General features: G+C 36.3%; 1 protein-coding gene across 1 annotated transcript in view; it reads left to right on the top strand.

Annotated features, from left to right (window-relative positions):
- Fap (fibroblast activation protein alpha) overlaps positions 1-14,247 on the top strand; it is a 68,369-nt gene that overhangs the window by 16,431 nt on the left and 37,691 nt on the right. The window contains exons 4-11 of the mRNA XM_026790018.1: positions 578-672; positions 1,536-1,610; positions 3,124-3,176; positions 6,862-6,934; positions 7,600-7,720; positions 8,698-8,852; positions 10,830-10,933; positions 12,632-12,767. Of these exons, the coding sequence (XP_026645819.1) occupies positions 578-672; positions 1,536-1,610; positions 3,124-3,176; positions 6,862-6,934; positions 7,600-7,720; positions 8,698-8,852; positions 10,830-10,933; positions 12,632-12,767 (812 nt within the window). The remainder of the gene's footprint in view (positions 1-577; positions 673-1,535; positions 1,611-3,123; positions 3,177-6,861; positions 6,935-7,599; positions 7,721-8,697; positions 8,853-10,829; positions 10,934-12,631; positions 12,768-14,247) is intronic.

The raw sequence follows: 14,247 nt of genomic DNA, 5'->3' as shown, positions 1-14,247 counted from the left end.
TCAAACTCACAGAGATCCGCCTGCCTCTGCCTCCCGAGTGCTGGGATTAAAGGCATGGGCCACCATCGCCCGGCTTGATATTCCTAGTTTTTATGATTAGAGCGTGGTCAAAGATCTAACCAAAGAAATGGTAAGATTAAAGAGATTGCATTATACTTGTGCAAATAAAGGTTCATTTATCAAGGTAGAATATTGCTCTTTTTCCCTTTAGAAAATTCATATAAAGTATCAGTTACAGTAAATCAAAACAAAGCCCAAATAAGATTTGTTTTCAGTGTTACAAAAGAAACTCACCATTTCAAACTAGTGTGTCCTCTTTGTAGCTCAGAGAAGATGACATTTTCCTTCTGAGCACCCTGAATCCGTTCTAACAAGGGCTGCCATGGGTGCCATATGGCAAATGTGCCATCTTTATGAGATGCAGAAAGAGCACAGTTTCGTCCTCCTGTGACCAGCTTCTCTGTGCTGGAAGGGAGGAAGGCGAGGCATTATCTGTGGAGCAGAGGGGGAATCTTTTGTTACAAATATTTTCTTTAAGAGCCATCATTTTATGTTTTGCTTTCTTTTGCATGTAAAGCACAAGAATATCTCCATCAGTCTACGGATGATAACATAGTGCTTTATAATATTGAAACAGGAGAATCATATGTCATTTTGAGTAATAGCACCATGGTATGTATCAGCATCGTTTGACTCCCTCAGAACCTTGGCAAGCACCCCACCGACACAAGACCACATTCAAATTCTTAGTGGTGATGGGGTTACAACCGTTTCCCACCTCCATCTCCAGTGCCTTCTTCTAGACACACCGAACCACTGCCCTCATCTTCTGCTCTCTCCCGTAGTATCTTTTCCTCCTGTGTAAGTGACATAGCATAAGATATGAATTAGAAACCCAGAGTCAAGTGAACTGAGATTCAACTCCTGTCACTCATGAGAAACTTTGGATAAGTTACTACACTACCCCAACTTGCAATGCCTCTATTTCTTCCACTATAAAGTGAGGGCAATAATACTTCCTTAGCTTAATATAAAAATTAAATCAAATAACATTGAAACTTGCTTAGGATATTGCTTAACATAGACTAGATGTTCAGTGGATGGTAGCTATGATGCTTGGTTCATATTCTTTCTTCTTGGGCTCTCCAGCCTCCTCCATCTCTACCCATAAAGACCTGGTCTTTAGTCTGAGCTAGCAGGATATCCTTGTAGTCCGTGTAACCAATCATCCTCTTCTTTGCTCTCCCCTTAATGCTTTTGCACCACTCTGCTGAATCACTTTTATAACTTGCTAATTTGTACTGTCACTCTTTATAAAGTTTAATATTATATGCTTTTGAAATTGCTGTGTTTTTTTAATATATCATCCCACAGTGTCTGGTAAATTCCCTTATATGTACTAGGTCTAGCATCTGTTTTTAAAAATTGCATTGAAATTGCGTTTGAGTATATCAATAATGTGATACTCCTTAAGAATGAAAGATTTATATCAGGCACCTTCTTCTATATTCTAACCAACTTCTTCATAATTTCAGAAAAGTGTGAATGCTTCAGATTATGGTCTGTCACCTGATCGGCAATTTGCATATCTAGAAAGTGATTATTCAAAGGTATAAACTACTTAATTTTGATTTGTACATACATATATATACACATACATTATTTATCCCATTAACATACAGGTTAGTATATTAAAGTAAGAAAATTTAGTGATTCTAGGGGAGGGGGCTCCTACCAGTAGAAGTCTATATCTATCTCTAAACATGCAATAAATCATGATGCATGCAATAAATGAATCCTGAAAGCATTGCTGAAATGTACACAATAATTCATAATTGACATTGCATCTCATTAGTCTCATTAACTAATTATCAAGTAACAGAAACCATTTTATTTTAAACTGAGGTAAGAAAACGTCAGTTGGGTGTACTGATAGCCATCAGAAAGGGAACAATTATTGTGGTCTCTCTAGAAGTCTTTGTCATCATAACTCATTAGACAATTCTTGTGCATCTTAATCTCACAAAACTACATTGCAATTCCAAATGGAAGAATCGAGGTGTAATATATGAAGTTATATATTAAAGAGTTTATAGTCAAGATACTATAGAAGAGGCCTCAGATTTGTGTAGTTGAGAGTCTAATCCTTTGGGGTTACTGGTAGTTAGTTTTCTCTTCCTGAATGAATAACTGGTAGATAGTCAATAGTTATCTCACTTCTTTTCTCCATATGGAACAAACGCATAAGAAACTCACGTTCAAATCCAAATTCTAGCAGTTCCTTTGCTTTAATCAAAAAAAAAATAAAGAGAAAAAAGAAAGAAGGAAGGAAGGAAGGAAGGGAGAGAGAGAGAGAGAGAGAGAGAGAGAGAGAGAGAGAAAGAAAAAGAGAAAAGGAACTTTTGCTTTCACTACATTTTTCAGATCTTCCCTGGGATGAAGCTCCCTGCCAAGCTTTCCTTCCTCTTCCAATGGGGAAGTCACTCGGCCACTACCAGGATGCTCAAACAGGGCTTGTTCTTCAGTAGCCCTGGTGACCTGAATCCTCAGAAATACACATTTTAGCCTGCTGGAGCTTGTCAAGAGATTGAAAGTCCTTTAAGAAACAGAATCCAGAACAATGCTTGCAATATTCACTAATCCCAGCATGTACTCAAGGAGATGAAGGGCAGTTCTGTTCAGGAGGAATATTAAGTTTGTTAAGCTAAACTCTCCTATTCATTTTATGAATAGTTATATGGTTTAAATATATATACCCAAAGAAAGGAAGACATGTTGTAACAGGCTGTGTGGTGAAATTCCTTCTAGGCAGTTGCTAGAGGCTATGAGCATCATCAGGGTCCTCTTTTATTCTAAAGACAAAGTATGTCAAAGATAGCTTTTTATATTAGAAAATGACTTTGGGTATGTTTTTAATGGAGTAAAACTTAGATCATCCTGGGGTGCCCTCTGGAACCTGAACAAACCGCACAAAAGTATACAGTAAAAGTAAACAAAACCCTGTGTGCACTGAAACACATCTCCCCTAGGGCCCAGTGAGAATCTGCCATGACATAGTATTATTTGAATAAGCTTTCTGAACTCTAAAACTTTGTCCTCTGTCTTTGCCTCTCTTCCTAACAGCTTTGGCGATACTCATACACAGCGACATACTACATCTACGACCTTCGGAATGGGTAAAGCACCACCACTAACTATTAATGTAGCTTAACTCTAAGACTTCGAACTCCCATCTGAGTTTAAGACTACATTATCTTGTTACTGATATTACGCATGTAGTTTGCAATAAAGGTCAACCCACAAAACAGGAGAACCCTCCTATGATATAGCTACCTATTGATTAAGACTACTATTGTGTGTTATATTTACAAAATATATTTGACTTTTCTCATTTAAAAAATATAGATGTTCTACTTATGGAAATAAAAATGTGTAATAAAAGAATTTTTTTTAAATGCATGGGCACGAAACTATATTAAGGAAGGAGACCACTGCATTAGAAAGAGGCCTGAGATAGGAGGTATGGCAACAATCATTGTCTGGATACACACTCCATTCGTTGATTTAAAACTGATTGCTTTTAAAATTTCAAAATGCTTATTTCAATCTTTAAAGCATTAAATATCTCTTAATTATAGAAGGAATAGGGATTGTTATTTATATATTAGTTTCTTTATTTTTATGTGCATTCCAACTACATAAATTGTCACTATTTCAAAGAAAAAAATGAATGTATAGGAACATTGAAGGGCAGCATTCTAATATGAGCGTATATGATAGCGTCCAGGCAGAGAGAACACAAAGTGCTAATAAAAAAAAAAAACTTAAGTATCTCCTGTCAACTGATTACAGTAGGGCTGCCTACTAGGGGTGGGGTCTACAATACTGAAAAGATTTGGGGTCTGGAAACAGGGGCCAATAATAGCTAGGTAACCATTAAAAAGAGCTCAGATCTATTTCTGAAGACAAGAAAACCATTGAAGGTTTTTATAGGAAATGACACAATCAGATTTGCACGTCAGACAACTCACTCTGGCTAATTGAGGAAATGGATTAGTTTAGCTACTCATCTTACTTAATACGATACCCTCTTTACTATTATATAAAAAGTAAGGATAATTATATGTCTTGAAGAGGTATTGAAAAGCTTATTCTGGGCTATCTCCCCTTTTGTTTAGCAAGGAACAAAATAATTTTTTTAAAAAAAAAAAGTCACCTCCTTTTTTTAAAAAAAAAATGTTCAGGAAAGAAGCTAGACCTGGATTTTAAAACACAGTCTCAGTGGACCTAATGGATTTGGAGTCTCCCTTCTGTTTCGATATCACCACTAAAGGCAAAAAGTATTTACAGAGCTCTATAAGCATATAGGGAAAAATGCAAATGAGAGGAGAGAACCAACCCTACTCCTAAGAGCCCTTCAGTCTGGGATTTGGAGCCTTGCAGAGCAGTTTTATTCAGGCCTTAATCGGGTTCTTGTTTTTAATGTTTTGTCACTCACTTAAAAATACTTGATACTGAAGTTTAACAAATTGAAAAGCACCCAAATGAAAACATTCCCAAATAAAATGATGATTATTAATATCTTAAACAATGACTTCAGTAAGATTATGTCCTGCATAATCTTACCTATTTGTAAGGTAAGATTATGCAGGACATAATCTTAATGTCCTGCATTAAGGTAATGTGTTACCTATTTAGCTTGTCTGCAATAAATCTGGTCAAACCACTGGGCTTGTTTGTGTGTGTCTCCTATTTTCCCCATAACTATTTAATTTTGCGGATGCTTTTGTCGAGGTGAAACCATATCATTTCAGATAGAGATGGATCATTGATAGAAAGTCAAGTTTTGATTAAATACCACTCATCCCTTGCCCCTGCCTCTTAAGATTATTAAAACCTCTAACCAAAAAGCTATTTGTAATTGATACTCACAGACACTGAAAGAAAATCCCTTTTCTCCATGGAGTGTCACTGGGGTATATCAACTACACTCTAGGGTGGGCCTCATGCACGGGTGTAGTTGAACACAGAACAAACTCCGTAGTTTTTGTGGTTGCTGTTGGGGACTTTTTGTTTTATTTTGGTTTTTAAAATCTTAATTGTCCATTACTTGTTCATTTTAATTTTCATGGTCTTTTTTGAAAGGGAAAGAGAATATTAAGTTGGATGGTAGAAAGGATCTGGGGGAAAACATCCTCAAAATATATTGTATGAAAAAATTAGCAAAAGTTTTTAATAAATTTAAGAAAAAACATCTAGTACGGAGTAATAAAGATAACTGTGGTTAAAGCAAGGTGGGAATTCATGGTGAGAGCTTTTATAAAACATCCCCTTTCTCCATGTTTCATGGCATCAGTGATGCATAAAAGTACAAAATGACAGCTCAAGTGCCTTTCCAGTAACAAAGAGACATGCAACTGGATTTGCATCTTGCAGTTGTTTATGCTCTTGCATGCCTTAACTGCATTCCATAGAGAAAAGTTAGGCTTTTCTCTGTACCTTAGGCAGTTACAATGTATTGTAACTTAGGCAGGGTTACAATGTCAGTCAAATATAATACCCTCATTAACTTCATACATAACTGTAAACCAGATGAAGAATGGCTTCTGCCTGGTTACCTTAACTATGTCCTTACCTCTCCATTATATCCTTGACCTCTCATGTGCATGGTATTGACCCCTGGCTGCCAGAAGTCATAATCTTCTTCTTTCAGGAGCGTCACATTTTCCTATCAAATGTTTGTCTCAGTGTTAGGTATTGTTCTCTGTGACATACTAAATTCAAACAAGATAAAGTGCATGGCAGGCCTTCTCAAGTGTCCAGATGTGAGGGAAAGGGGAAGAGAGAACTGACAGACAAATGTGAGGCCCAAGAGACAGAGATTTAAGTGAAAAGGAAACAGGGTCTTTCTGAATATCTTCAAATTAATCTTAGGAGTAGATATTGCTAGGCTGTCCCGCAAAACCAGCCCTGATGGTCAAGTAGCGAAACTTTGAGCACGGCAGCTTAGGATTCTCTAGGGCATAATGTGTTCTCATTGAAAAGCTACAAGGACTCCACAATGCGATTCACATAGCTGAAGCTTGCAAAAGGACTCTAAACATCAAAGTAAGATTTTTTTTTTTTTTTTTTGGCCAATAGAGTGTCTGAAATTTCCCCACGGGTGGAGAACTTTGCAAGCTTACGGCACACTGCCCAGCATACGATCTGTTTTTCAGTTTCGCTTGAGATCAGCTGTTCCTTTCCTTTTCTGATTTCAAGTCAGATCCCTAGGGAGATTGTCAAATGGCATCTTATTTTCAAAAATTTGAAATTCATATGCATTCACAGAGATGGGGGTTGTGAATGGGGATGTGGAAGAGCACATATTAAACTTGAGCCCAATTATAGAAACTCAGAGCTGGAAGGCACATCGGCGACCATCTTAGCCTGGTGTGTGCAAATTTTAGTCTCAGGGGTTAAATGACTGGAGCTTTATCTGGGGTCTGCCCAGGAACCAGCACTGCAGTTTGTAAAAGCCATTGTCATCTCTCCGTATCTCACAGTGGCCTTCTATAAAACAGAGGGACTCTGTTAGATGCTGTCTAGATGGCCCACTCTGTGGGTGTGTTAGTCACTGTGAAGCTCTGAAAACAGACAAGTTAGGTGGCTTTTAAACCAATGGGAGGATGGCCGTCACTGTGCATGGCTATTGTACCTGATTCCCATGTACTCCTCCGTTGTACTTGTAGAAGTGAGGATATTTCTTACAGATGTCCTTAATTTTAATGGTTTGTTTACTTACTCTGTTTAAGCAGATTTTTTTAAAATATTGAATGCCAAGAATTGTGTTTTTATATATTTGTTTTTCTTTCTTTCTAGGGAATTTGTGAGAGGCTATGAGCTCCCTCGTCCAATTCAGTATCTATGCTGGTCGCCTGTTGGGAGTAAATTAGTAAGTGTTTAGATTATAGAAGTGTTTAATCATTTAAATAAAAGAGGAGCCATTTTATTTTGGCCTTTGTTAAATTTCCCTGCCTAAAAGGAAAAAAAAAAAAGATACATCATGACTATTTCAGTGGCTAAAAACGGGAAGAGTTTGGATAAATTGAAACCCATTTGAGAATTCCGCAAAATCCAAAGCTCATGGATAGACTTCTTTAAATATCGCACTCAAAAACTTTATCCTTACACTCAGCCAGAATGCGTTGTGCCAGAAAACGCAGGAAAAATATGGTTTTCACAAGTTTCCCAGACTAGCTTCAGACAACATGAAATTTTGTCCAATCTCTTATTTAAGGACTCTAAATAAAGATTAGATCTGGCTAGCTATTAATATTCAGGGATTTGTTTGACTGCCTGTCAATATGCACAATATGTGTTGGATAATGAAATAATTACTTGCAGTAGAAATTATTTTATTTGATGAAGGGTTTAAAATCATAAAATGTTAATGTAAGTTGATTACATTTTTTAACCTGTTAGATTATTTTAGTTGTGATCCTTTTGCATTTGAATTACCAGCCCTTTAAAGAGAGATTAGGTAAATAATTAAATAAAAATTTTTACTGTTTTTGATAGAGAATTTTCACTTATTCACTAATTTTCTACTATTTCTAGGCATATGTCTATCAAAACAATATTTATTTGAAACAAAGACCAGGAGATCCACCTTTTCAAATAACTCACACTGGAAGAGAAAATAAAATATTTAATGGAATCCCTGACTGGGTTTATGAAGGTAAGTTATATTTCTTTTCTACCACTGCTGTATCAGGCTTAAAGCTGAAAATGTTCTCATATATTTAGTAGGAATTAGTTGAATGGAATCTTGTTCTTATGAGTGGCTGTTCTTCTGAAAACTGTTAATAGGTTGTAAGTAGACAGTGACTTATCTTAAAGAATATCTTGTTATCAGGGACCAGTGGAATCGATATTTTTGAATGTTACAATAAAGTACACAATACTTGTATTCTAAAACGTATATGGTCCTCAGTTACTTAGTTAACGTGCTACCCCATTTTTATTTGGCTTAAGGAAGAACTCTTCCTCCTTTCCAAGGTAAACAACTATGAAATTCAGCAGGAAAATGTTTTTAGTTTTTTATATTGACATTCTCTTAAATTTTATTCATATTCTGAAACATGTAGTACACATGCCTTAATTGGATTTTAAGAGGTCTTCTAATCTATTATCTCTTACCTTTCTTTAAAAAAGATATATGTATACGTATATTTTTACAAACACACACACACACTAACCCTGGCTTTAAAAACTTCTTAGGAATGAAACTCAACCTCCACTGGCAATGTCATTTGGCAGTGAAACTAGAGTCTGCTTTGTCTACTTTAGGCATCGCCTATTTACTGGACAACCTTGTCTACCTAAGTCTGTAGCTTAGCCTATTAGGGCTACTTTAAGTTATTTTTTAATTGCCCTAAAGGGAAAATTAATTATTATCAATGTGTTTATTATTTATTTTAAATGTTGCATTTGTGATTAGCAGCAGTTACTAACAAGACTAATTGATGTCTGATGTAGAATAAAGTTTAAACGGTTCCTCTTAATTCACAGTATTTTTTAATAACCAAAGTCTGGCATATGTTACATCCACATTAAAAACATGATTTAAGTCAATAAATATTTGTCTAGAAGTACCGACAATGATTTTAAGAATAAGCTATAGTTGTAAATTATATGTAAATACTTATTTTTCAGAGGAAATGCTTGCTGCAAAATATGCTCTTTGGTGGTCTCCAAATGGAAAATTTTTGGCATATGCAGAATTTAACGATTCGGACATACCAATTATTGCCTATTCCTATTACGGTGATGGACAGTATCCTAGAACAATAAATATTCCATACCCAAAGGTATGCCGGATACTTTTCATAGAGGCCTTCATCCCTTGATATCAGAATGAGCAATCATTACCATGAATAGAGGTGGGATCAACACATTTGCAAAGTTACTTGTCCTTGTCACTGGAAAGCAAACACTGTACTGTGCTCTATTGTTTATGTGGACATCTGTTGCTTTGGACATCTGGCGATGCTGGAAGAAGTAGTCTTTGAAAAAATCCATTGCAGAATCTTTGAAAAAAAACATATGGTCTAGATCATGGAGGAAAAACAAGCTTAACTTAGTTTTAAATATATATATATATATATATATATATATATATATATATATATTCATTCTATGTTCCAAATTCAGGATAAAGTTCTGTTTCAAAATTCCTTCTTGAATTCTCATGTAAACGCAAACCCAAAAGGGAAATTCAAATGTTGAATTTGAGGACTTGGTCAGGTAGCATCAGGCAGATGATCAGATCTTTTGTAGACAGGTCAGTGAAGTCTGTGAGCCTACGTGTCTTCTTTAAGCTAATTAAATGAAGGTAAATACCATGCACACTTTTTATTCAGTTCTAAGGCTGGAGGAGGACCTGAGCGTGCAGCAGAATGGCCAAGGGACAGGGAAGGAGCATTGTTACCTACTTTAAATTTAGACAAAGGCATGAGAGCAAAAAATCGGAATGAATTTATCTCATGCAAGAGAATTAGACATTTTTTTCTTTTAGAATGTGGCTTTTTTATACATAGCTCCTACTGCTTTTACTTGCCAAACCCTAATCATGAATTACTCCAGTGGGTCCCTACATGTGACAGCATGGATGTGGTGGCATTTGCAAAAGTGGCTTTTGAAACAAGCCAAAGACAACCCAGAGAGAGAAGTCGAATTATAATGTTTATGTTAAAAGCCATTTAGGAAAAGGGAGGAGGTAGGAAATGTGTGTTGAGATAGGAGTCCCCTCAAGGACTGTGTAGAAAAATTAAAAGTTGGAGTTGCTTGGAAATGAAAACCCTGATAACTAAGAATTCAAAATGGAAAGAACTGGGGTGTTCTGGAGAAGCAGTGTGAGCAAGACGAGGTAAAGCGACCCTTTCAGAGGGATTGCCCAAGACCATCAGAACATAGATATGTACAGTATGATCCATAACAGTGAAAAACATATAGTTATGAAGTAGCAGTGGAAATACTTTATAGTTGGCAGCCACCACAGCATGAGGAACTACATTAAAGGATCACAGGGTTAGGAAGGTTGGGAACCACACTTTAGATGAAGGCAAAAAGCATTGAATACTGTGCTCCCAAACTTTGCGGATTCAAATTTTATTTTAACTGCAAGATTCTTTCTGAAGCAAAATAACATCAATTCAAAGAGACTGTCTAGGCATGAGGCATATAACATCATGTAAATTTTAGGAAAATAGTAGCACAATACACACAAACCAAAGAAAAGGGTAAAAGCCCACGGGCTCTTTACTTGTTAGTGTGATTGTTTTGGGAAGGAAGCAATGGTAGTGTGTTGTGAGGCAACTGGGGAGATTAGCAATCTGGCCATTTAATCCTTGGCAAAAGAAAAAAAAAAAAAGGTAAGTTTCATATAGATCTGCTTTATTTTCTCTTCCAAACAGATCTTATCCCTGCCCTTCAGAACACATGGGTATATTGTTCATTATCATCTGAAAAATAATGAAACACGGCTGTCTCAAAAATCAGGACAGAGTACAGGTGGCAGACGTACCCTTGGTATCCCAATGATTTCTCCTGTAAATCGGGTCCTTCATCAGACACAGGAAATAGCTTTGACTCCCATTGGTACAATATTGGTACTGCCTTGCAAGTACAAAGAAATGAAGTTTCTGACCTCTATGCAGAATATTTCCAACTGTATTACTCATAACGTTATTTACTTACTAAAATATACCTAGAATCAAGAGATGCTTTAAAAATATTGGTGGAAAGTAAAAATAGTATTAGCTTGTAAATTTCCATTTTCTTGCTAGGCTGGAGCTAAGAATCCTGTTGTCCGTATCTTTATTGTTGATACTACCTACCCGCACCACGTGGGCCCCATAGAAGTACCAGTTCCAGACATGATAGCATCAAGGTCAGTGATCTCAGATCCCCTCTCCTTCTGTTTTGTTTGTTTTCTTTTTCAATACAGGGTTTATCTGTGTAGTCCTGGCTTGCCTGGAACTTTCTCTGTAGAACAGGCTGACCTCAAACTCACAGAGATCTACCTGCCACTGCCTCCTGAGTGCTGGGATAAAGGCGAGAGCTACCATCGGACTCTGTCTCTCAGTTTTAACCAAATTCTAACACATTGAAAAGCTTAGACTTTTTTCTAGTGAGTTAAAAATGCGCATGCCAGAAGCAGAAAATTAAAATGCAAGATGCTTACAAATTAAAAGTCACAAATAAGTTTCTTAAACTAGTTTTTAAAATACCCTCTTGCCCATTTAAATGACTCATTTAAAGATGACCATGGTGATGAATCAAAAGCTTTCTGGGGCTTTCCTCAGAGGTAGAAATGTAAAGTTGGGACCAACTTGCAGATTGAAAAGTTTATCATGACTTCAGCGTGACTCCATTAATGTCTGATCTATTTCCCTCAAGCTGAGATTTCTGGATCTATGAGCACCATGGGGATATTATAAACCAGATAGTCATCCAGGTGGTGGTGGTGAATGTCTTGTATCCCAGCACTTGGGAGGCAGAGGCAGGCGGATCTCTGTGAGTTCAGGGCGAGCCTGGTCTACAAGAGCAGGCAGGACAGACTCCAAAGCTACAGAGAAATCCTGTCTCAAAATAAAAACAAAAACAAACAAACAAACAAACAAACAATGTCTTCAAGAGCCTGACCTGCCTAGCACACCTGCCTACATGGCTTAAGTCTTCTCCAGCTACACCAAGGGGAATCAGAGTTAAACTCAACCTGGTTAATGGAAACTTGAATAGGTGTTTTTATTTTAAAATAGTATTCTCCTTTAGTGCTAACAGTAATTGTACATGAGTCAAGAGACATTCTACACACTCTCGGCCCATATTTACATACTTAAATCAGTACATTATTATTTTTATATAGAAACAAAGAACTACATGGCTAAATAATTTCACTGTGGTAGGATATTATGAGATCTGGATCTGAGCCCCAAGTCCCTTCTAGCTCTATGGAAAATCAAAATGTTCTGCAATTCTAGATATAAATGTTAATTCATAGACAAGTATAACCATCACAGCCATTCACTGGCACTTATATTATAAGCACCATCAATGCTATTGACATCATCTGATTATTATATTAACCCAAATCTCAGCACTTGACCATGGTGACAGCTAAAGGTGCCTTCTACCATGAACCCCACCTGGAAGCAAAGATGGTCTTTACACTATATTTACTCCTTCTGCACCTACTAAAAAGTGAAAAAAAAAATGAGATTATGGGTACATAATAGAAAATCTAACATTTTTGTGCCATATATATAGAGATAGATAGATAGATAGATAGATAGATAGATAGATAGATAGATAGATAGACAGACAGACAGAGAGCTTTGCCCTTACATCTTAGCTCATTTTTTGCCAAAAATGAGGAGAAAACTCAGGTATGAAATAATTTGCTTAGATGAAGAAGGTCTTATTTAATCTAACCAGCAGTTCTATTTAAATATTCCTCCCTGGGAAAGTTTGCCTTTTTACCTACTAAATATAAATCCTATAAAACAACTGTCTTTATATTTAGAAAATATAAATGAAGTTATAATTTAAAGGTGATAATGGGCTATCTGTTTCGGTTTGTTGGCAGTGACTATTATTTCAGTTGGCTCACGTGGGTGACTGACGAACGAATATGTTTGCAGTGGCTAAAGAGAGTGCAGAATGTCTCGGTCCTGTCTATTTGTGACTTCAGGGAAGATTGGCACTCATGGGACTGTCCAAAGGTAAAGTGTGTTAAAACCACTGGCAACTATTTCCAAAGATGAAAACACAACAGGAACTTCTTATTTATAGGCCACAGTTTGTACTGTGAAACACGACTTGGTGCATTCAAACGCTTATTGTTCTTTAGAACAATGTGCCACGTCTTCACAGCAACTCTAGGATCCTGAGTACATAGCACAGCAGCTATTTTTATTAAATATTTGGATATAGAAAAATACTAAATGAGACAATGTGACATTAAGATGGTGATTCTCCCATTGAGATGCTCAATGGTAGACAGAAGCAAAACAAAGAAGATAAAGCATAAAAGAAATTATTAGAGAATATTAGAGAAATAGCTGTTTTGCACACACAAAAAAAGAAGAAATGAAAATTAAGCATGTTCTGTCTTCTCAAAAATTGAAAAAAATTACAAAAGGGATTCAAATTTTATCTATTTTTAAATCAAAGGTGGGTGCCTGTTAATAGGATGTGATCTATTAGATCATTATGCATCCTATGCCGCTGCCCAGTTATCTTTGGAGAGTGCCCCCTACTATACTAATCCAAAGGTGGGGAGCTTGAACGTAAGATACAAATTTGCTGTTGAGCTTCAATTAACTGCTAAAATTCAAACATTATCTGCTGAAATTAATGAGTCAAAATCATTAAAATATACCCGTCTTTAAGTACTCATTTTAAAGACTAAGAAGTTAAATTCTTTCTTTAAATAAGAAATATTGAATACATTTCTAAAGAGTTCTAATTATGAAGAAATATTTTATTAAACCAAACATGAGTAAATTTATTTTATGAAGTTAAAGTCAAGATCAATCAAGGTAAGCCATTAAATTCTATCTAGGAATTATAACATTTTATTTTATAAGGGAGAATATTTTATTCTGTTTGGAAATGTATCAGGGCTATACGAGTCAACATTACTTAAGCTAAAAATTATTTTTAAGTCTTTACCTTGTCAGAAAGCCTTGACTAACCTTAAGAAAATTTGCTAGACACAGAGTTTATCTCATTTGTGTCTTTATAAACAAAGCAAAAGGAAAGTTTTAAGAAGTATCATAGGGAAAGAAAGAAAGAAAGGAAGGAAGGAAGGAAGGAAGGAAGGAAGGAAGGAAGGAAGGAAGGAAGGAAGGAAGAAGAAAGAAGGAAGAAAGGAGGGATGGAGGGAGGGAGGGAGAAATGGAGGGAAGGAAAAGAAATGTATAGTTTAACGAACAATCATCTTATATTTTAGTCTTGTCTCTCTAAAAATAGACTAAAATAATTTTTATCTCCATGACTTAGAATACTCAAAATCTTTTTTTTTTCCAATCTTGCTTTTCTTTTTCTCTGTGAGGCACTAGCTACCAGCACAGGAGATAATCAAAATCTTCTCTTAGGCCGGGCAGTGGTGGCGCACGCCTTTAATCCCAGCACTCGGGAGGCAGAGGCAGGCGGATCTCTGTGAGTTCGAGGCCAGCCTGGTCTAGAAAGAGCTAGTGC

The sequence above is a fragment of the Microtus ochrogaster genome, chromosome 4 (genome assembly GCF_000317375.1).
Source record: "Microtus ochrogaster isolate Prairie Vole_2 chromosome 4, MicOch1.0, whole genome shotgun sequence".
Lineage (NCBI taxonomy): Eukaryota > Metazoa > Chordata > Mammalia > Rodentia > Cricetidae > Microtus > Microtus ochrogaster.
Note: the sequence above shows the minus strand (reverse complement) of the source record. Positions and strands in the feature narration are given on the sequence as shown.